Source organism: Melozone crissalis, unplaced genomic scaffold (assembly GCF_028551555.1).
Source record: "Melozone crissalis strain CALT ecotype California unplaced genomic scaffold, PUWL_Pcris_2 ptg000029l_1, whole genome shotgun sequence".
Lineage (NCBI taxonomy): Eukaryota > Metazoa > Chordata > Aves > Passeriformes > Passerellidae > Melozone > Melozone crissalis.
The window spans coordinates 14462236-14485495 of NW_026535807.1; the positions used below are offsets into that span (position 1 = coordinate 14462236).

General features: G+C 56.4%; 1 protein-coding gene across 1 annotated transcript; it reads left to right on the top strand.

Annotated features, from left to right (window-relative positions):
- The first annotated feature begins 55 nt into the window (after positions 1–55).
- TWF2 (twinfilin actin binding protein 2) lies at positions 56–23253 on the top strand. Its single transcript, XM_054281083.1, has 9 exons — positions 56–149; positions 9332–9409; positions 13028–13206; positions 14569–14664; positions 15380–15484; positions 20052–20177; positions 20274–20424; positions 21202–21323; positions 21864–23253. Exons 1-9 carry the CDS (start codon positions 125–127, stop codon positions 22029–22031), a joined length of 1050 nt encoding a protein of 349 aa, XP_054137058.1. The 5' UTR covers positions 56–124; the 3' UTR covers positions 22032–23253.
- The last annotated feature ends 7 nt before the right edge of the window (positions 23254–23260 follow it).

The window sequence follows — 23260 nt, forward strand, 5'->3', positions numbered from 1 at the left end:
CCGCCCCGGGGCGGCGCGGAGCGGAGCGGCCCCGCGCTCCGGAACGGGCGGTGCTGCCTGCCCAGCCGTTTCCTGCCCGGGACGCGGCGGAGCGGAGCCGAGCGGAGCGGAGCCGAGCGGAGCCATGACTCACCAGACCGGCATCCACGGTGAGCGGCGCCCGCCGAGCGCTCGGGTCCCCCGGCCCGTCCCGGGGCTGCCCTCGCCGCTCGGCCCCCGCCGCGGGCCGGGCTGCCCTGCCGCGCCCCCGGCAGCGGCACCCCCGGACCGCGCCCCGCGCATCCCCGGCCCCGCCGCGGCGGCTGCGGGCGCTATCGCGACAGCGGCGGCGATGGGGGCGATAAGATGAAGCTTCGGGTTCGTCGGTTCTCCGGTGGAACCCCCGCAGGCGGGTTTCCTGCGGTTGGCGGGGGAGGGGGACACTGAGTCAGGCTCGGAGGGAGCGTTTGGGTGCTGGCGGGAGAGGCTCAGCCCCGGGGTGCCGCCGGTGCGGGACTCTCCCGCATCCTTTGTCTGGGCTGATGCTCAGCACCCGCCGCGACGTGCTCGGACAGATGTGTCACGCTCGTCTGCCCGGCCACAGCCCCGGCCACCGCTCCCTTGCCCACGGGGATGCTCGGCCCCAGCTGCTCCCCAGCCCGGGGGAGAGCCCGAGTGAATTCCTGCTTCCCGATTTCTCCGCCCGCTCCCCACAAGACCCAGCCGGCACCCCGACACGGCGGCTTCTGCATTTCTGAGTGTGCTTGGTGCATGACTGACTGTGTGTCCTCACGGTATTTCCCTCCTGCCCCTCGCCTCGCCAGCTCAATTAGCAATATTAATCAGGAGTAGAGGTGCTGCATAATTTATGTAACCGAATCAATATGCGAGCAGGGATGTGAGAGCCGCTGCCCTGGAGCCCTGCTCTGTGCGGTCGGGTGTGAATCCAGCCCGCAGCGTGTCCCGGGAGGGAGCTGGGACAGTGGCCCCTCAGCCCCCTCTGGCCAGCACCTTTGTGCCGGGGTGGGAATTTGTGTGTGCTGGTCCTTCCTGGCAAGAGCATCCTTGTTCCTTCAGCATGGTCGAGAACATCCTTCCCCTCCAGTTGCTTCTGGAGGGGCTGTAGCTGAGAAGTGGCTAGTGTTGATGCTTAGATGTTCCTCCGGCTTGTGCTCAGGAGAGCTGGTGGTTGTTGATGGCATTTGGGTTCTGGTTCATTGCTTCTGGCTTAAACTGAGATCCTGAAGCACATGCTCTAATTAAATCTTCCCTGTATTGTAAAAATATAACAATAATTTTTTAAAAAGTAAAAATCAGCAGGATGGAGCCCTGCACCCACCTGCGCTCTGGGGGTGCTGGCCCCACCTGCAGAGCTGTCCATGGGCTTTGGGCAGGCAGGGCCCGTTGCACTGTGTGCCCCCGGAGATGCTGCCTGTTGCTCTCTGGCCATGCCCTGCTGCTCCTGTGCTGCTGGTGCTGTCCTTCGTGGCACCCTACGGCTGCCAGGGAGGGAGATGTGGCAGCTTGGCTCTCTGAGAGCCCTGCCCTTGGCTGACCTTGGTTGCCCACTGTGCCCAGTGCTGGGAGTCACCGTGGGATGTGACATGCCCCGGCAGCGGCAAAGGGGAAGGGACTCCACTTCCCCCAGGGAGCTGCAGTGCAGGGAGGGGGTGGACCTCATGACTCTGCCCTGGCAGCAGATTCCTGGGCTGGGGTGGTGTAAAATCCCCCCTGTGGTTATGGAAAGTAGCTTGTGTTGGGTGGTCTGGCTGTCCCAGCATCCTGGACGTGTCTGGGCTCTCTCTCCGTGCCCTGTTGCGCCGTCTCTCTTCCCGGAAGCTGCTGTTTCCTCTCTGAATGCAAATCTGCCCCTCCAACACCTGTGATGCACAACTGGGGTGCCCCAGGCTTTAAGGGAACCCCCACTTCGAGGTGGGTTTGGGATGTTTCAGTCTGCCCCACCCCATCATGGTGATTGAATTGTTCTGTTTGCTCAGCAAAGAGCAGATTCCATACCGAATGAGGAAGAGCAATCCCACTGCTACTTTCATCCCCTCTGCTGAGGCACTGAGGTCTCTTGTTTGCTAGGAGGAGGAATTATTCACTTCTTCCTGGTTTCTGGGGCCTGGTTATCTTTGTGTGCACCCAGCATTTTCTGTTTCTCATTCCCATTTCTCCCCCATTTCCAGGAAGACATCTGCTCCCAGGGGAGTTGTGATCAGGTTCTGCAGCTGGCTTAGGGGAGGTTGCAGACAAGCTGGGAGGGATTTTGCTTGACACAGAGCTAGATCTGTGTGAGGCAGGGTGACGTGGTGGTGGGGAACCCCCGAGCTGAGACACTCCCACATCATCCCTCCATCCATCTCATTCAGCTTTTGGGGAGAAACAGGTGCAGGGGAAGCTCTGGCAGGGAGAGCTGGGGGGTCAGGGAGTGCAGTCAAGCCTGAGCCTTTCGTGCAGGGGCAAGAGGCTAATTATTGTTTTTTAGGTATCTCAGGCAGCTCTCTTGAAGGTGCTGGCAAGAAAACCAGGCTGCCATGGAGACTGCCAGGCTGGGGAGGCGGTTGGAAGCTCTCAAAGGGTGCTGTGGGCTTCCTGGGGCTGGAAACCTGCTTTTTAGCTGCTGCTGGGAGGACTCATTGAGTGGTTTTGTGGTTCCTATTTTGCTCTGAGAGCATTAGCATTAGATTGGAACAGCATTTGCTGCCTGAGCTCAGAACCTTGGGCAGGCGGTGCTGAACCGGGCTTTGATGCTGGTGGGAGGTCATCTGCTTTCAGCTGCTTCTGGGAGCTCTTTCAAGACCACTGGGTAGAGAGAAAAAGTCTCTTAGAGGGTATTTTTTCATCTAGAAAGTAGAGAAATCAAATGCATTTTGTTTCTTTAACCTAAAAATAGAGTTTGGTGCCTGCTCTTTCTGGGGGAGGTGGTGAGATCTGGGCATAGGGGAGAACCTTTGCTCCCATCCACTGCTGAGCTGCCACTTTGCCCCAGGATCTTGCTTTGGGAATGCATCTGGTGGGAGTGGGTGTTTGCTCCAGGAGGAGCATAACCATGGTGCACATGAGCAGGAATGCTGTCAGATGGGTAAAAAAGGAGCATAAGGTGGGACCCAGGAGCTGCTGGGTCTGCCAAAGTCTTGGTGGAAAGCAGGCAGCTTCCTGTCTCTCTGGTGAGAAGAAGGAAGGACCTTCTCTGTCCATGAGCACATCATCAGCCCCTCTCCTCTGGCTGTGCTGGGAGGCAGCACTGGCTCCTGAGGCACCTGGGTGCACAAATTTGGGGGGCAGCTTTGGAATGCTGGAGGCACCCCCTAAGCAGAGACATGCCACAAGGTGCCATCAGTGAAGGAGGAGAAGGAGAAGGGATGGCTGGTTCATGGCCCCTTTTGTCCATGGGGAACACAGGGCACTGGGCTGCTGCAAGGATATTTTTGGGGAGCCAGACCCAGTCTCTTTTCTGGGGTCACCTTGGAGGTTGATGTCCCCTGGGAGTATGGCCCATATCCAGGTGGGGGCACATCAGGATGGCCAGAGAGGCAGTGCCAGTGGCAGACCAGATAAATGAGATGTCAAACCCCTTGAAGTGAAGCGGTGATGGGATGGAGGAAATCCTTTGGGAAGTGTGCAGTGAGACTAAATGCAGTGAGATTGTGGTCAGGGTCTGTCCCTGGGTGCCTGTGCACAGACCAGTGCTGCACTGGTGGTTTTACTGGGTGGAGAAAAGGAGCAGCAGCAGCAGCTTCTGCAGGCCAGGACAGACCATGTGTGCTGCACCACCTCTGTGCCCCAGGATCCAGCTGATGCTGCCTGCAGGGTGAGTGCTGCCTGCCCTGGAGCAAGGGACGGGATGAGTAACTCCAATCCAAGGTGGCAAAGTGCAGACAACACAGGTCCTGGGCACACGTGGAAAATCAGGTGTTGAGAAGCAATTGTCTGGTGTCAGGCAGGTGGCTGAAAGTCTCTGGGTGGGATTTGCACTAAGGACCAGGAGCTGTCCATGTGAAATCCTGCAGGAATACAGTCTAGCCCCACAGAAAATTGGGAGAAAAGCTTTGCTTGTCTCCTCTCTTGCTCCCTTTCCCCCCTGCCCCATTCCCTTCTCTCTCTTTTCTTCTGACATCTGTAGCTTTTTTCCTCAGAAAAGATTTCCTGCAAGGACATATTTATTTTTTCCATGGTGAGGAATAAAATCCTCTTACTGCTTAAACTGGCCAACCGTGTCCATCGGCAGCAAAGCTCCCTGCAGCAGCGAGTTCAGCAGGCACTGCCTAAAGGAGTTACACTGGGATAGGCTGAAAAGAAGGAATGTTAGCAGCAGCAAAAGCTATTTTGTGCCTGTTGCAGTTGTATCCTTTCCTGGCTGCCCAGACCAGGAGCTGGGCAGGGAGAGTGTGGGTAATGCAGGTATAACCATGTTTTATTCATCACCATCCTGACTTGAGTCTGGCCACGCATCCCTGGAACTTGGACAAGTTTTGCCTGGGTTTGTGGCTGGATTTTTGGCTGTGTTTCCCTGTTACATCCCAGGCAGGCTGTGCCCCAGACAGTGAAAGGGAAGCAGTCGCATTGAGTTGAAGAAGATGCCCAGGGAATGAAAGATTGATGGCCCGGGGCTCGGGTTTCCCGCCGGGAGGGCAGGGAGGCTGCGTGTGTTGGGAGAGGCATCTGTTTCAGGGAGCATCTATTATTGATCTGGGAGCTGCGTGGGGCCACGGGGAAGGGTCAAAGCAGCAACAACCTGCTGTGCCCCAACACGTGGGCAGGGGCTGCAGGAGGGGGGGATGCTGTGGCTGTCACCTCCATCCCCGTCCCGTGGTGCTTCCCGGGGATTGCATGGTGGCAATCGCTGGGAGAGAGGGGCCCTTGCTGTGGCCACGGTGCCATCAGTGCCTCTCTGCCCCCTTGGTGCCATCAGTGCCTCTGTGCCCCCCAACCGGTGCCATCAGTGCCTCTCTGCCCCCTCAGTGCCTCTGTGCCCCCTCCAGTGCCATCAGTGTCTCTGTGCCCCCTCAGTGCCTCTGTGCCCCCCTGCAGCCCAGCTCTGCTCACAGAAGCTCCCTGGGGCTGTAAAAGCACAAAAGGCTCAGTCTGGGGCAGCTTTTGGCAGGGTGGTCCCCACAAGCAGCATCGTTCAGCAGCCTCAACAAGAGCCGAGCTTCAGGCTCTGGAATCTCCTGGGGACTGATCCAAAGGGGCCCATCCCGGCACAGGGCACCCTCTGGCTGCCAGCAGTGTCTGTCCTGGTGACATCCCTCTGTCTGCCAGGAGGTGCCAGGGTCTGGCTGCCCTGGGCTGGGGGAATGCAGGCTTTGCTCGGAATGCACCTTTTGGTCAGTGCTGCCCGAGGGTAGCTCTGTCCTGCCCTCCTCCCACAGCTCCAGTTCTCCTCTGGCACTTTGCCTGCAGGGTCAGGGCCACCTGAAGGCCACTGCTGGCCAGCCACCACCTCCCTGCCACCCCTGAGCTGCCACCCCAGCCTGGGTGCCATCAGCTGGCTCTGCTCAGCCCTCCACCCCAAATGGAGCTGCCACTGGGCTGGAGGTTGTGTGGGACCTGGGACTTGCTGTTATCAGGCTTCTACAGGCTGTTTGTGCCCAGGGGACAGCTCACTGCAGCCTGCAAACAGGTGGGACAGGGAGGAGCTGCAGGCTCAGTGGCTGAAGGTGACTTTGGACAGGGGTGTGTGTGCCCACCAGGTGTGCCATGAGGGTCAGCAGCAGGGCTGCCCTGTAGAAGGGCCAGAAGGTTCCTCAGGTGCCTCTGGGCTCACACTGCCTCCATCCCAAGCAGCAACATCCATTTTTCAGGGCAGGGATGGAGTCATGGTGTCCTTCCCAGGGTTTGGGCACCCTCATCATGAGTTTTCCCAAACACCACAGTGGGTCTTGATGTTCCTGGCTGGAAAACCAGTACAGACTGTTCATGATTTTTATTCTGTTCCCTGGGCTGGCCAGCTGCAGCTCCTGCAGGCTGTGCCCTCTGGCCCAGGTGCTGTGTGTGCTGTGCCTGGCTCCTTGCACGATGCTGGGTGTGGTGTTGGTGCTGTGCCTGCAGCCTTGGCAGCGCCAGATAACGTGGTCCTGCTCCTGTTTGTGCCTGCAGCAGTGTGAAGTGACTAACCTGGACTTGGCTTGTCACCCACCTCTCTCTGGAGCTGCTGGACCCTGCCCTGTCTGGTCCTTTCTCCAGTTATTTTACTTTGCTTCCTATTGAGTTTCATCCTATTTCTTTTCTTCCCAGCCCATTTCTCCAGTCTCCTGAGAGAACGCTGAGTTTTTCTGCAGTGCACACTTGCATCTCCTGTAGCTTCCCACCTTACAGCTGCAGGAAGCACTGCTGCAGCTGCCAGAAGTGTTCATGGAGATGTGGATAAAGCTGCACCCACCCCAGGTGCCCAGGACACTGCTCCATCCCAGCTCTGGTCCCTCCCTGAGTGAGTTACCCATGCAGTGCTGTGTCTGTGCCATGGAGGCTCAGCTCCCCCGTGTTCCCAAGCTGGCATCTGACACTTGGAGACCCTTAGAAGCTGAGCTGAGAGCCCTGAAGCCCACAGGTCTCTGGCTGTGCTGAGGGAAGCATGAGGGATCTCATGCATCTTGGCCTCAGCTGATCCACACTGGCTGTAGCCCAGCTTGGATTTGTTTCTGGATTATTTGTTCCAGGATTTTCCAAGAGCCCATGTCTGGAGGGTGAGTTGGATCTGTGGGTCCCTTTCAGTCCTGTTGCTCCTCCCTCTCCCTTGGTTTTTGTGGGTTTTCAGCTCTGGAGTTGTGTCCTGGAGGCTCCCTGGCAGGGGATGCCATGAGGCACCATCTCCTCCAGGGTGAGATCTCCTCCAGCTCTTCCTCCAGAGCCAACTGTGGACTTCTCTATTAATATTTCAGGCACACAAGCCATCTCATCAAGTCTGCTGTGCCAATTAAGTGGTAATCATGCCCTAATGAAGCAGTGCTGAGCTCGTGCTCAAACCTTCCCTGGTTTATTGCTTTCTCTCCTCGCTGGCTCTTGACTCTGCGTTGTGAGAGGCAGAAGGGGACATTGGAGACACTCTGGTTTTTATGTAAATGAAATTTGCTTTAAAAAAAAAAACCAAACCAGCAGAATTAAATCTTGCAAGCCCCCTCTGAGGTTATTTTGAAAGCTTTGCTGCTGTCTCCTCTGGAAATGTTCTCCCTCCTTGGAAGACCTTGTGGTATCTCCTGTGCTTGGCTTCTCTGGCAGCATCCAGGTGTTTCCTCACCTCCTTCAACCCCTGGGTACCTACACAGACCCCAGTGCTTGGCTGTCATTGTCAGCCCCTCACCTGGCAGTCATCCTGGCTGTCAATCTGCAGGGCACTCGCAGCATTTCCAAGTGGGCTGCAGGGTTGCATTTGCCCAGACTCCTGATTTTCCAGTTCTGGGAGGGATGGGGTCACACTGGAGGGATTTGCAAGCAGGTTAGTGCTGCAGAGCTCTCCTATTCCTTCCCTGAAGTTGATGCTGTAGAAACATCCAAGAGTGCTGTTATTCTCTCATAGTTTTGCAGTGTAATAGGAGTTGGTGAAACTTGATGCTTATTAAGAGCTTTGTCTCCTGCATGAGGTTTCCTGGGTGTCCAAATGTTTTTTCTCTTCCGCCTCGTGTGTGTGCAATAACCACAGATGCTGCCAGGAGGAAACTGCCACTCTCAACAGGGAAAGGGGCTAAAAATACCAGAATATCCTTGGCTGGGCACAGCAGGAGCAGGCTGAGCTCCCAGCTGGCGCTGGGAGAGGGTGAAGGTCTGCCCTGGCAGCTGGGAGAGCTGCATGCCCTGATGCTGCTGGAGGGAGCCTGCTTGTGGTGTGATGGGATCACACCAGCAAACCTTCTGTTTGTCCCCTGACGTGCCATTGAGGAGTGACATCCCTCTGCAGGGGTGTCTGTGTGCCCATCCCTGCAGGCTCCTGTCAGGAGGGCATCTCTGGGTCAGTGTGGGAGCTGCTCTCCCTGCTGTGTGCCTCTCCTGTCTGTGGGAGAGAATTCGGCATCCCCTGGTCGGGGCAGGCTGAGCTGTCACTGTGGGCACAGGCAGGAGTGCCTGGGAGCTCCCCAGGGATCCCTCCTGTCCCAGAGCTCTGGAATGCCCCAGCCCGGCTCTGCCTGCAGGGGCTGAGGGCAGCACTCAGGGACAGTCGGGGCTGTCCCTGTCCCTTGAGCAGTGCTGGGGACACCAGGGCTCCTCTGGGGCTGTGCCAGGGGTGGCACCCCGTGCTGGAGGGCCTGAGGGGATGGACATGGCCCTTGTGGGGATGGCTGCCTCTGCTGTGGGTGCTCTCGGGCTCCAGGCTCCTCCCTCTGCTGGCTCAGCAAAGCCCCAGGAATGGAGGGGCTGCTGATGGAGATTCCCAGCACAGGTCCTGATGTAGGCTAAGGGATGTCTGTCCACGTCTCTAAGCTTTGCAACATCAGTTCCTTGAGTATTTCTAGCAGCTTTTGAAGCTACAGGGCCCCCTTTGCTGTATCCAGGAAAGGGCTTGGGTGGCTTTAGAGGGAGCCAGGCCAGGAGATGATCCTTGTTGGGGATTGGCCCCTCAGAGCCACATCTCCTGGGCTTTGCCTTCACACAGAGCCTGTCCCGGGTGGCACGGGGAGCTCTGTGCCAGTGCTGCTTCAGGGAGGGCACATGAAGCCTCCAGTGCTGGCTGGGGCTGCTCCTTCCCTGGCCAGTGCCTCCAGCTGCCTCCTGTAGGATGCTGAGGGTTGGCTGCCATTGCCTGCTGCTCAGGGAGCAGGGTGAGGAGGACTGCTCCCCAAAACTCTTCCCAAAAGCTTCTGCAATCCAGGCCCTGCCAGCTCCAGAGCAGAACCCTAGGGCTGTTCCTTTCCCTTGCCCACGGGCTCAGCCAAACCAGCCTGTCCAGTGTGGAGCTGTGCAGGTTGCCAGCTGCTGGGAGCAGCATCCTGCCGTGTGTCACCAGCCTGTCAGGGCAGCACAGCCTGCAGGACATCCTGCAGCCACCCCTGCCGCTCTGCAAAGCCAATCAACTTGTCACTTGAGCTCTCCCTGCTGCCCTGGCCAAGCCATCGTCTAAATTTGGGTGATTATGTTCACCCAGGCCAAGTATCAGGTTCTCTGGGTCACATGTGCTCCCTCCCAGCTGCTATTTAACTCTCTGCCGCAGGGAGACGTGGCACTTCTCTCCCAGCTTTGGGATTTCTGCTATTGTTACTTTTTATTAGAATTTTTTGGCACCAGAGATTTAATTAAGTTTTTTTTAAAGTTTTAAATTTCTATCCTGCCAAGTTGGTCCCCTTTCTGGTCAGTCACTGAGCAACCCAGCACCTGCTTTGATTGCTGAATCTGATCACGATGTTTTTGGTTCTTTCAGCCACCACAGAATTGAGGGACTTTTTTGCCAAAGCCCGAAATGGTTCAGTCCGGCTCATCAAGGTCATCATTGAGGACGGTAAGTCCCATTTTTGAGTGCTTTGATTTACACTCTGTGTGTTCTCTGTTTCCTCTCCTCCTTTCTTCCTCACCACTGTGGTGCCAGCTTGTGTTCTTGTGAACCTCAAGAAAATGCTGCTGGGGCTTGTGGCAGCCCAGGCCTGAAACACAAGCCCAAACCTTGGCTGTGCTGGTGAGCAGCTCTTGGAGCCCCAGGCCAGCTCCAGGGGGGAGCAGTGACTTTGCCAGCAGAGCAATACCAGCCTGCGGTCGGTGCTCTGTGGGGGCTTTTGCTGCTGCTGTGTCATGGTTTATTATGGATCCCTGAGGCAGGCTGCTGCAGGGACCCTGGGACCTTTGGGGTGTGCCATCCCACAGCGGGCAAGGGGATGCTTGGGGCAGGGGGTGTGCTGGTGGCTCAAGGCCTGCAGTGGCATCCTGTGAGGAATGCCACACTCTGAGACCCATTCCGTCCCATCCCATCCCATCCCATCCCATCCCATCCCATTCCGTCCCATCCCAGGGCTGCCCCTAGCCCAGGATACAGGCTGGCACCAGCCTGGCCCGTGTTTGTGCCATGGAATGGGTCCTTTGGGTGGCCTCTGCATGTGTGAAGTAAGTGAGCAGAGCTGGGCACTGATTGCATGTCCCAGGGGTGGGGAGCTGCCCTGGTGTAGGTTTTCCATCACCTCAGCCTCATACAATTGCATATGAATGACTTGTTTCTCCAGCAGCAGCAGCAGCAGGGACATTGCTGCCCTGCCAAGCTGCTGTCACCACCTGCCCTGGGTGGGCCACCAGTGCAATCACCGAGGTGGATGGGGTTGTGAGGAGCCTGTGGTCATAAGGAGCCCACCTGACCTTTGGAGAGGCCACAACGTCCTGTTCAGAAGAACAGCGTGACTGGAAATGCATGGGACACATCTGTGGAACTGCAGCAGGGCTCAGCAGCTCCTTGGCAAGGTCCCCACTGTTGGGGGGTGAAACACCCACATGGTTTCTCTGGAGTGTCTTTGACAGCAATGTTGTGCTCTCAGCTCCTTTTGCTTTTCAAAAGTGGAGTCAGGTTTGTGTTAGGATAATCATGCCTGTCCCTAAGCCTGGACTTGGGATGCTCAGGGCTTGTTCTGCTGGTTTTGGGTTGTGGCTGCTGATGCCAACAAGGGAGACTTTTTATCACCAATGGAAAGCATTTCCCACCATTTGTGCTGTGGCTGAAAGGGATTTTTTTTATCTGTGCATTGCCAGCAGCAGGGCCAGCACTGTGCTGTCACACAGGGGACACCAGCCTGTGGTACCCAGCAGAGAAGGACCCTTGGGCACTCAGAGTGGCCAGGCAGGTGTCACAGACAGACAGACAGATGCTCACCCTGGAAGGGAGGTGTGCAGAGCTGCGTGGACAGGGGATGTGCAAGGGGAGCCTCCCTCTCTGCTGGGTGGCTGCAGCACCTTTTGCCCTGTGGAGAATTTGTCTTGGGGCATTTTGGAGCAGGCAGCAGTGAGTAGGAGAGGAAGATGGTGCAAGGAACCTCATGGCAGATGCTCTGTGTCCAGGCAGCTCCAAGGCACCATTGTGGCTGAGTGACCCTTTGGGAGCAATTTGAGAGGTTGTTTTTCCTTGGGAGAGCTATTGGGAAGAGCTGAGGTTGGATGGAGGAGGGAGTAGGGGAGCAGGATGTGCACCAAGGCTCAGCAGCAGTTTCCCAGCTTGTGCCCCAGCTGTTTTTAGATGATGCTCTGCTCCTCACTGCCAGCAGGGTCTGGGACAAGATTGGCTTTGCGGACTCCCCTGTTGGATGCATTTCTTCACTCACAGGTGATGGTGTGCCCTGAGTTTTGCAGTGGGCACCCAGCAGAGCTGCAGGCAGGGCTGCAGAGGCATTTCAGAGCAGGGCAGGGAGTGCTGGGGGCACCTCGAGGGCCAGAAACGCTCCCGGCTCTGCTTTTCCAGCAGCAGCTCCTGGGACAAACAGAGCCCGACCCAGCCAGTGTCACTCTGTGTCACTCTGCTGAAGGGCGTCTGCTCCGAGTTTCCCCTTTCTGACACTGCCCAGGGAAGGGAGTTTGTCCCTGAATGGATTGAGCAAACTGCAGAGAGCTCGGGGAAAGGTGAGGGCTGCCAGCTCCCACCGGGGTCCGGCTGAGTCACAGCCCGGGAATAGCCCGGGTGACTCAGCACTGATTGCTGTGAGCGAGGTGTTGGTTTGTTTTACAGACAGAGATACCCTCGAGCTGCCAGTGGGTTTGGCCCTGCGAAATCCCCCTGCAGTTTCTTCTTTGTGATGCAAATCCATTCTCAGAGCTTTGTGTTTATTTTAGGAGTACACAGAGGTTTTTGTGCTTCCCTTTCTCCAAACAGGTAGTTTTGCAAAAGGTAAAGTATTTCAAGCACCTTGTTCTCTGCTGGCCTTGTTACTGAACCAGCAACTCGTGCCACCCATGCAGAAATAACTGGATTGAGTGGTGGTGGCAGATGCCAGGGCAGTGCTGGGCAGGGGAGGGCACTGCTGTCACAGGGCATGGGTGGGAACAAGGGGTGGGTAATTCCTCCTAACCCTTCATTCCTCAACTATTTTCCTTAAAAGCTTTCCTGTCGTGAGATCTGGAGCTACTGAGCTGAGTGGGCTGGGAGGGAGAGGGCTGTGCCCCAGCCAGGGGGCTCCCAGTGGGCAGAGGCCCTGGCAGGCCATGCCCTCAAGTGCTAATTGCCCAAAGCCCCAAAACATTTTTCTTTGGTACCCCCAGAATTTCCTACATCTTGTTCTGAGTGCTGTAATCTCCCCCCAGACCTTTCTGCAGCTACAAATAGAGTAAAAATACAGGGGCTGTTTTCCAGCACCCCCACTTTTCCACCCAGCCATCCCAAAGCTTGACTTGGCCCTTGCCAGGGTGTGGATTCATGTCTGTGGGATGCCTGCACCAGTGTTTGAGTCCCAGCTGAGCAGTGCCCAGCTCACAGGGCTCCTACTGCCACTGAAAATGATGCCCTGAGGTGTGTGTGGAATGCACAGGTTGCTTCCAGAGGCTGGGGCTCTCCTGCAGCATGGTCCCCTCCAGGCTGGGGACTGTGGGACATCCCTGCTGCCCACAGCCATGGACTCTGGGTATCAGCTCTGATTTTGGCCCCTGTGAGGTTACAGGGAATCCAGTGAGAGCAGATTTGGCTCATCACCCTGGATTTTGCTGAGACCATTACTGTTCTCAGCTCCCAAAGTGTTGGTGGTTCTCTGTGTCCCTGCTGAGGTGTTCCTGTGACCCTGGGGCTTGTCCAGGTGGGGTGGGGAAGCTCTTGTGAGCGAGGAGGGGTGGGTGGGACTGCAGAGCTGGAGGGAGCAGAAGGGAAGGAAGCCACAGGTGGTCACCAGAGAGGAGACTCTGCTGGTGAGAAACACAGGAGGGGAAGAGATGTTTGACAAGAGGCTGGCAGAAAACCAGCCCTACAAACAGCCACAGCCCCACGGTCTCTCCTGGTGGGAATGTACGCTCCTGCACGTGGCTTGAGGTCACAATTTGTTCTTGTGCAGTACAGATCACTGTTGGTGGTGGAGCTGCAATGAACCCTTAGTGAGCCACCGCCTGGTCCTGGAGATGAGCCTTGCTTTGGTCTAACCCCACCTCTGCTGTGTTCTCCTTGCAGAGCAGCTCGTGCTGGGAGCCCACAAGGAGCTGTCCCGGCGCTGGGACACCGACTATGACACCCTGCTGCTGCCCCTGCTGGATGAGCAGCAGCCCTGCTACGTCCTGTACCGCCTGGACAGCCAGAACGCCCAGGGCTACGAGTGGCTCTTCATCTCCTGGTCCCCAGACAGCTCCCCGGTGAGCCCCAGGGACAGGGACAGGGGGTGCTGGCCAAGGGGACTGTGTGTGTGCCCTGGGCTGGAGAGCAGCGTTCACACCCTGGTGTTGAGAAATGGAGGCTGCTGTGGGGATGGGGAATTTTTAAGACACAAAGAGATACACTGGGATTGTGTCTCTGTCCTGTTTCAGTGCTAGTGAGGAGGTGGAGGAGCTGGGATGTGGAGGGGGGATGGTGTGGACATGACGCCAGGATGGAACAGCCCACCATGGCTTTGGCCATTGCTGGGAAGAGCTGACACTGACCCTGATTTGCCTCCAGCCTGGCCCTGCTCTGCCTGAGCCTGGTGCAAAGTGGCTGCCAGCCCTTCTGCAGGCCTTGCTCCAAAATCAGCTGGTGGAGAGTGACACAAAAGGGCTGGTTGGAGGGGAAGCAGGTTTAGAGGATGTCAGTGGTACAGCTTGGAAAATGCCATCCTCTTGAGCACATCAGCTGAAATTTACTGATGTGTTAACTATATACATATTTGCGTATATATATATATGTATATATGTAGGTATGTATATATATATGTATATATATACATGTATACATATATATGTAAACATTATACATATATGTGTATATATATTCCTATGTATTTATTTGTTATATATTTATTTTAATCTATAAGCTAGATAGATTTACTGCCACGTTAATACATGCACTGGTCACATATATAAAAATATATAAAAAATATGTATATAAGTGTACCAGTGTATATAAGTGCGCCACATATATAAAAATATGTAAACAAGTGATATGTATGTAATTTTATAAGCATGTGCATATTTGTGCATGTGTACATGTACATACACAGGTGTATATATAATAATATATATTTTTAAATATGTATATCTTTCAACAAGCCACAGAGGCTCTCACTGCAGAAGCACAGTGTGCCCAGGAGCACTTACCAGAGCTCTTCCCTGCATTTTGCAGAACGATGCAATAGAAGTGCCAAAGGCAAAAGTCACTTTTGAGTGGGTCTGTGGTATTTGTGCCTCCTCTAACCCAGGTGCTGGTGGGAAATGGTGCTCTGGAGCTCAGGGACTGGAAAGCAAAGCATGGAATAAACTGTTGGGTTGTGGGCAGCTCTTGGCAAGGCTGCAGCCCCAGAAATAGTGCTGGTGGGTTTTCCCAGCTGATCCCTGCCCAGGGATGCTGCCATTAAAACTCCGACCCAGCCAGGAACTCGGTGGGTGCTGCTGGGAGAGGCTGAGGTGTGTGGAGCCCGTGCTGGGGTGGTGGCTGTGAGCACTCGGTCCCCCTGTGTGACAGCAGTGTCCCCCTGTGTGACAGCAGTGTCCCCTGTGTGACAGCAGTGTCCCCTGTCCCTGCAGGTCCGGCTGAAGATGCTCTATGCTGCCACCAGAGCCACGGTGAAGAAGGAGTTTGGCGGGGGGCACATAAAGGACGAGATGTTTGGCACAGTGAAGGTACCGTGGTGGTTCCTGGGCAGCCCTGGGGTCTGACTGAGCTTCAGAGCCTGCCCAGAGCTCAGTGTGAGCGTGCTGGGTGCGGGATGCTGGTGTGTGCTGAGGGAGCAGCAGGGTGCTGGTGCTCCACACTGTGTGGCCCGTGCTGCTCTCTCCTGCCTGCACAGCCTGGTCTGTGATGGGGAGCTGGGAGAGGCGGGAGGGAGGCTGTGAGATGTGGAGCTTTGTGCTGAATGGCAGAAGTGGTGCCAGCTGGTGGCAGTGTCACTCCAGCAGCCAGAGCTGCTCCACACCGGGGTTAGCCCTGCCTTGCATGGAGGTTTCTCCTCCCCTTCCATGGGCAGAGGGAGCTGCACAGCCAGGGCATCAGTGCTGGTGGCAGCCAGGGAGCATTCCTGCTCTTCTCCAAGGTCCCTCTGCTGCTCCTGGGCTATGGGCTCTGCCTTTCCCTCTCACTTCCATGCTCATGAGCTTCATGAAACAGCCAGAGGAGCCCACTGCCACAGCCATGGCTGACTGGGGAGGGGCAGGGGGGTCAGAACAGACAAAGGGAGTGTGGGATTTGCATGGAGCAATCCGAGAGCCTCACGGTTAGTCCTGCTGGTCAGGAGGGAGCCTGAGACTCTCTGGGTCGCTGAGACTCAGCTGAAGGCTGGGGGCACAGCCAGCCCTGCAGCAGTGACCCCTGTGACACTGCCCTGTGCCCTGTCTGCAGGAGGACGTGTCCCTGAGTGGGTACCAGAAGCACGTGTCCTCCTGCTCTGCCCCCGCCCCGCTGACCGCAGCCGAGCAGGAGCTGCAGCAGATCCGCATCAACGAGGTGGGTGTGCTGCACATGGTGTCCAGCAGGGCTGGGTGTGCTGCAGGGATGGTGGCCAACAGGGCTGGGTGTGCTGCACGTGGTGGTGAACAGGGATGGGTGTGCTGCAGGGTGGTGTCCAGCAGGGATGGTGTGCTGCAGGATGTGTCCAACAGCTAGGATGGGTGTCCAGCAGGGGTGGGTGTCCAGCAGGGGTGGGTGTCCAGCAGGGTGTCCATTAGGGTGTCCAGCAGGGCTGGGTATCCAACAGCCCTGGGAGAGGAGCCTGAGGCCCTCTGGGCACAAAGGGATGGAGGATGCAGGGAGCGAGCATTCAGCTAAAAGGGATGGCTCATTTTTACTTTGCTCTCTGCCATTTAAACCATTCCTGCCCTTCTCAAGGTGGATGAGCACCCTCACAGTCAGACTGGTAGCATAAAGAGGAATTTACACTACTCTCTTTTTTTCCTCTTGCTCAGGGGAGCTGTGAGCTCAGGACTGTGTTTTGCTGACAGTCAGAAGTGGTTTGGGGATGAAAGCAGGTCTCTAACCTGTGGGTATTGGAGTAAAAGCAGAGCTGAGTTTGAGGATAGGGAAGGCAGGAAGAATTCAGGCTTATCTTTGGACTGCAGCAGCATCCTCTCCCATACGCTTCCTTTGTCTCTATAAATATGAGGGATGCTGTCCCAAGAAATACAGATCTTAGCCTGTATTTGGGGCTTATGTGCTGGAAGGATGTGGAAGTGGGGCGGGGTAGGGCTGGGGGCACACAAGGCTGTGTCACCATTGCTCCCTGCTGGCCTTTCACAGCCTCTGGGGTGCTGTGACACACTGAGGCACAAAATGGGGTGTGCTCACTGTTGGGGAGACCACTTGGAAGCAGAATTTTTTTTTGGGATGGGGGAGTTTCCCTTAGAAAGCTTTCCTCTCTGGAGCAGCATCCCTGTCCTGTGCCTGTGCTGGGGCTGTGGCTCTCAGGGTGGCTCAGGACATGTGTGCGGTGTGAAGCCAACCAGCCCCATGGCATTCATTGATAGCACAGATGAGGCAGGAGGTTTCTGCCTGTCCAAGCAGCTCTGGGGGTGATCTCCACCTGCCAGAGCAGGTCTGCAGGGGGCAAAGTGGAGGGACATTTGGGAGATGCCACCAAGGGGTGCTGTCCACCAGGTGGGTCTTAGGGGAGTTATCCCAGCTCCCAGCCTGGAGGGCAGGATTTGTTCTGCAGGATCCAAGGAGATGCTCATGTTTGGAGAAGAGAGAGGTGCTGATGGTGACTGTGTGGTTTGTTTGGCACCTTGGGACATCTGAAATTGATGATCCTTGAGGGTCCCTTTGGACTCAGCTGATTCTGTGGTCTGCCATCCCCTTGTCTGGCCTGTGCTGCAGGATTGAGTAGTTTGGGGGGCTGCTGGGTGTGTCTGACAGGGCTGTATGGCCCAGGTAAGTGGTGCTTGTGATGCTCATTGATCTGCCTCATTCTCCTTCCCTCCCACCCTTGCCTTTGGGAGGTGCAGCTCCTGGATGGAGGTGCTGCTGCTGTCTGGTTTGTTGGGGTTATTTTAAGGGTACATGGTCCCCTGTGTCAGCCTGGGCCACAGGGAGGAGTCACTGACATTAAGAAAGAGATGGATATATTTTTGCCTGTGGGTTTAAAGGTGGGAAGCAGACACGTGCTGGGTGTGCTGAGGGGTCTCTGTGTGGGTGTCACAGCTTGGGCAGACTTGCAGCCTTACCCCACTCATGGCTGTGTTTCTGGCCAGGAGCAGCTGCCTGGGCTCCTCCCCAGCCACCAGGTGAGTGTGGAGAGGGCATGGGAAGGGCAGGACAGCCCAAAGGGAAGGTGAGGGCAGCAGAGTGGCCTTTGACACTGAGCAAAGAAGGGCCCAGGTTGGCACATCCCCAGGGAGCTGCCCAGCCTTTGGCACAGCAGGTTTGAGGCTGTGGTTTGAGGATTGCATGGGCACAGGTGATGCCATGAGTTACCCCCTTTCTGATAGCTGGGTGGGAGCTCATGGAAATTTGCCACTGCTATATATATGTGTGTATATTTTTACTAGCTGGAAAATGCCAGCATTACTGAGCTGATGGTTGTCACAGACCGTGGGCTAAGAAACAGCTTTGAGTTTGGCACTGAGCTCAACACCCCCGCCTGGGGAGGCTTTGTACAGGTGGTGCAGGATCAGAAATGGCACATCCCACTGCTGTGCCCATGGGGCAGAGGAAGGCAGCCTTGGGGCTGGGGAGGAGGCAGGAGAATTGAGGAGGAACAAAGGTGGGGGTGCCATTGCAGTGTGTCCTTCACAGCTGCCCCACAGTGCTGCTGGTGCTTCACCAGAACCCTCCTGTGAGGAATTTGCCATAACACAGAGAAATGCTCCTCAGGCAGGGTCAGCACCACCAGGGAGGAGGGAAGAGGAGGAGAAAATCTCACCTAAAGAAAAGGAGATAAAACAACCTCCAGGCAAGCTGCTGGCAAGGTTGGGAGGCTGGGATGTGGCACATGCTCAGCTGTCCCATGCACTGCTCCCAGGCTGTGCCCTGGGGAGTGCCCAGGCAGCCAGAGTTGAATGTTTCTGAAAAGGGAAGGAGTAGAAAATGCAGAGCTATATGGGGGAGTTGATGTTGCTGGTACAAATTTTCATTTCCTGCTGGTTTTGGACCTCAGTGTGCTTTGTGTCAGAGCTGAGGTCTCTGTGGTCCCACTGTAGCTCTCCTGGCCTTCCTGCATTTATGGGAGACAGAGCTGGGGTTCTGGAGGTGCTGGCAGTGCTCATGTCCTTGTGCTGCACCTCTGCACAGGGTGGGACCAGGGGAACTCGTGTGTCCTGACCCCCTGAAGGGGTGCTTGCCTCAGGCCCTGCTGGTGCCAGGGCACCTGGGGGATGGAGGTCAGCTGGATTGGTGCCCACCTGAGCAATCATTTCCCTTTCCTGAGAGCTGCACATCAACACCCTGCTCATCCTCCAGGATGCTTGGCATGGATAGAGGCCTGGGCATGTTTTCCCCTCACAAACCTTCCCTATATGCTCCTTAGTGGAGGATAGCCCAAAAGCTATTGCTGCAAGTGCTGGAACTCCTCCAGACCCTGGAGTGGGGCCGGCCTGAGTGGGGATGGGGCAGGGATGGGCTGTGCACAGGGGTGTTCCTGGAGACCCTGCATGCCAGGCTGGGGGCTGCCCTGGCGTCTCCTGTGTTGTTTTTGCTGCTCTCCCTGCCCACACGGCTGGGCTCAGCCTGGCCTGTGCTCCAGCAGGGGTGCTGCAGCTCCCTGCTCCTGGCACATCGCTGTGTCCCTCCCCTGCTGCTGTCACACCCCCTCCTGTGCCATTGACAGTGTGTCTCCTCTCCCCACGCTCCCTCAGGATTCCTGCTCCCAAGGCTCGAGCACTGAGATGGTAGGCAGCTCTGCCCTGCTCTGCTCTGCTCTGCTCTGCTGGCTTGTGCCCGGTCTCTCCCTCTCCTGGCAGTGTTTTCCTGCATGCTCTGCCCCGGGCACACATCTGGCTCCATCCTGTCCCCAGGGTGTGGGGCTGTGTGGGGACAGAGGGCAGCCTGTAACAGGAGCCACCTTGGTGCTGCCCGGTGGTTTGGAGATGTCAGCTCCAGCTCTTGTGTTTCTCTTGGCATGCCTTGACTTCTCCTCCTTTTCTCTATCAGGGGGAGGGAAATGAAGAAAGAAAAAAAACCCCATAAAGGTTGGACTCTATCCAAAATCCCCAGAACTGATCCCAAAGGAAAGGGAGCCACGCTCGCTGCAGAGCACTGGCATAGTGTTGTGGAGTGCTTCCCTGGGAGGGGGTCTGGGGGTGGGAGGGGCTCCTCTGCCATGGGGTGACCCCGTGTCCCTGTATTCTGTGGCAGATGGTGGGGGGCTGTTGCTGCTGCCCATCGCTGGTAGAGTACCCCGACCCCGAGGAGGTATGGTGTGCCCCCGTGTCTGCCCTGCTCCCCACCCTGCCTGGAGCCACCTGCAGCCACTCTTCATGTCTCTGCAATCTCCTTCTCTCCCCTCTCTGAAGCGGGGTTTGGTCTCCTGGACGAGGGGTTTGCTGGGGATATGGCTGGCAGGCTCTGCCTTGGAGGGCTTGTGGGGAAATCAGCAGCTGGGATCTTTGTGAGCTGTGGGTCTCCAGTCCCCAGCTCTGGTGTTGGAGGAATGTCTGTCTGCTGCAGTACAGCCCACTGAGGAGGGTGGGGTGCCCAGCTGAGGGCTGTGACTCCAGGGCTTCCCCTGTCACCCACAGGCTGCAGTTGGAGATGGTCAGAGAGGAGGTGTGCCAGTGCTGGTCGCAGCATCCCTGCAGGGATTCCCTGGGGAATGTTGGTTTGTGTTTGCTGAGAGTGAAGCAGGAGGTGTGGGGGTGCATGGCTGGGCTGGGTGGTGTCCTGGAGAGCTGGGATGGTGACAGGCACCACCGTCCTCAGCCTGGCTGACTCCCATGGTTTAATGCCATGATCCCTGTGGGACAAGTGTCAGACACCTCCTTGGATGAGAAGCCTTTAGCTGCAGAACCAGCTGGTTTTCCTGTTCCTCCCTTCCCCACCCTTTCTCACTGTGCCCTGATGCTGGAGGTGTCTCCATCCCCAGGTGAAGACGGAGATCAGCGTGGAGAGCAAGCACCAGACGCTGCAGGGCCTGGCCTTCCCCCTGCAGCTGGACGCCCAGCAAGCCATCCAGGCTCTCAAGCAGAAGAAAATCAACTACATCCAGCTGGTAGGTCCCTCACGTGGCTTCTCTGTGCCCCACTCCCCACGTCCTGCTGCTGCTGTCTCTCACTGCCACCTGCTCCCTGTCCCCTGTGTCCATCAGAAGCTGGATCTGGAGCGGGAGACCATCGACCTGGTGCACACGAGCCCCACGGAGATCTCTGACCTGCCCAAGAGGATCCCCCAGGACTCTGCTCGCTACCATTTCTTCCTGTACAAGCACTCACACGAGGGAGATTACCTGGAGTCTGTTGGTGAGAGCCTCAGCACTGGGAAAGGCCAGTTTGAGCCTGTGCCAATCCCTGTTTTCCCTGGGTCACTGGTTGCATGGGGAGCGAGCAGGGATGGGGATAGGGATGGTGCATAGGGAGCCTCGAGTCAGCTCGCTCTCATGGTGGGTGCTGCAAACCCTTTGGTGCCATGTGCAGGGCAGGTCTCTGGGTGCTCCAGAGCACTTGGTGGTGGTGGTTTGGTTTCCTCCAGTGTTGCCGGGGTGTGACGGTGTTCACAGGGGTCCCAGGATGAGGGAAGACATGAGGATCTGACTCCATGTTTCAGAAGGCTGATTTATTATTTTATTATATATATTACATTAAAACTATACTAAAAGAATAGAAGAAAGGATTTCATCAGAAGGCTAGCTAAGAATAGAATAGGAAGGAATGAGAACAAAGGTTTGTGGCTCGGCTCTGTCCGAGCCAGCTGGGCTGTGATTGGCCATTGATTACAAACATCTAACATGGGCTAATCACTTGTTGCATTCCACAGCAGCAGATAATCAATTTTTACATTTTGTTCTTGAGGCCTCTCAGCTTCTCAAGAAGAAAAATCCTAAAGAAAGGATTTTCTATAAAAGATGTCTGTGACACAGGGGCACCAGGGGAGATTTGGGAGGGGTGATGGATGGGATGGCTCACCCTCTGTTGCTGGATGTTGCCTGACACTGTGGGAGCTGTGAGCAGGGTGGGATGCAGCCGGTGCTCCCTGGCCATGGGCCTGGACAGTGCCACAAGCCCTGCTCTGTTTTGCAGTCTTTATCTACTCCATGCCCGGGTACAAGTGCAGCATCAAGGAGCGCATGCTCTACTCCAGCTGCAAGAGCCGGTTGCTGGACACGGTGGAGCAGGAGTTCTGCTTGGAGATAGCCAAGAAGGTGAGAGTGACCCCCCGAGAGGTGATGGAGCTGGGCACTGCCAAGGGGCTGTGATCCAGCCCCTCTGATGGGCCTGGGGGGAGCTGGGTGCCCCAAAGTGGGTGTCTGTGACAGTGTTCACAGGACTCGGAGGATGAGGGAAGAGACGAGGATCTGACTCCATGTTTCAGAAGGCTTGATTTATTATTTTATGATATATATTATATTTAAACTATACTAAAAGAATAGAAGAAAGGATTTCATCAGAAGGCTAGCTAAGAATAGCAAAAGAAAGAATGATAACAAAGGCTTGTGGCTTGGCTCTCTGTCTGAGCCAGCTCACTGTGATTAGCCATTAATTAGAAACAACCACATGACACCAATCACAGATCCACCTGTTGCATTCCACAGCAGCAGATAATCAATGTTAACATTTTGTTCCTGAGGCCTCTCAGCTCCTCAGGAGGAAAAATCCTAAGGAAAGGATTTTTCACAAAAGATGTCTGTGAGATGTGTGGAACCCCAAGGGAGCTGCTGAGCCCTGTTGGTTTCCCGGTGCAGATCGAGATCGATGACGGGGCGGAGCTGACGGCGGAGTTCCTGTACGAGGAGGTGCACCCCAAGCAGCACGCCTTCAAGCAGGCCTTCGCCAAGCCCCGGGGGCCCGTGGGCAAGCGGGGACAGAAGCGGCTGATCAAGGGCCCGGGCGAGAACGGCGAGGACAGCTAGATCCCCGGGCAGGGCACGGACACCATCCATCCCTGCGGCGCTTCCCGCCCTCCTTCCGCTGACCTGGGGAGCTTTCCCTCCATCTCAGCTCTTCTTTGGTTTTTTTACCTTTTTTTTTTTTTTCCTGTTTCATTCCTTTTTTAAACATCTGGATGGCTTGTTGCACCTGGGGCAGGGCGGTGGGGAGGGTTCAGGGTGGGTGGTCGCTGGTTCTGTTCCTCGTGTCCTTGTGCGAGCCCCGGGGCAGCAGAGCCGTGTCCCCAGCCCTGCTCCTGTCCCCCTCAGGGTCACAGCCACTGCTCTCCGTGTCCCCTGGGTGACTGAAGGACACTCTCACCTGAAAGCTGCTCTATGCAAAGGGAAGGGGGTTGGGGATTCCTGTTTGAAAAGAGAAAATGCTTCTTTCCCTGCCCCCCCCAGCCTCCAGACTCTGTTCCCCTGTCCCACTCTTGGTGTGCACGGCCCCTCTGCCCCAGGCTGGAGTGATCCCACACCCCCTCAGGGTGTGGGCAGGACCCCCTGTGGGGTGGGCTTTGCCTCCTGTGGGATGGGAGCTTCTCCATGCAGAGCCAGGCAGCAGGAGGTGGAAGTTCCCCACTGAGTCCTGAGCTCAGCCTGGACCTGGAGAAAGGTGACCCTGCCTTTGGGTGATGTTTGCTTCTCCTTTTTGAACTGCTCCAGTAAGGTTTTCCCCCTCAGAAGGAGCTGCTGCAGCCCTGACTGAGCCCATCCCTGTTTAGGATGGGATCTGGGGGGTTCCTGAGCCCTGGCCCCCCATCTCCATTCCCGAGCCCCCACCATTTCCTTACCCTCAGGTTCTCAGCTGGGTCTGTGGGCTGGGGCAGCCCCATGTCTCAGTAACCACATGGGCTACTCCAAATCCTTGTGTGGGGGAGCATGACAGCCCCTGTGTGCCCTGGGCGTGTCCCCAGCCACCAAGGGCCATCATCAGCTCCATGGTCTGAGCCTGGCACTGTGATTTGGGCTGCACTGGGGGCTTGGGGGAATGCACCTTGCTGCTGGGTATCAGCGAGGGCTTGAGAGCCACCTGCCTCCCTGAGAGGATGGCAAAGGGGCCAGTGAAACCTGCCCTCTGCTTTCCAGCTGTGGCAGTGAACGTCCAGATGTTGCCTCGGCGGAGTCAGGGGGTTGAAGCTGGGAGGAGCAGAGCACACTGTACTGAACGCTGTATTTTCTAAAGAATAAAGTATTTTTAAAACAGTCTGATG

Coding starts and splice junctions, on each gene's coding strand:
- TWF2 (XM_054281083.1), top strand. CDS start 125: ATGACTCACCAGACCGGCATCCACG. Junction 13,207..14,568: donor GGTCCCCAGACAGCTCCCCG/GTGAGCCCCAGG, acceptor CTGTCCCTGCAG/GTCCGGCTGAAGATGCTCTA. Junction 15,485..20,051: donor AGCAGATCCGCATCAACGAG/GTGGGTGTGCTG, acceptor CTCCATCCCCAG/GTGAAGACGGAGATCAGCGT.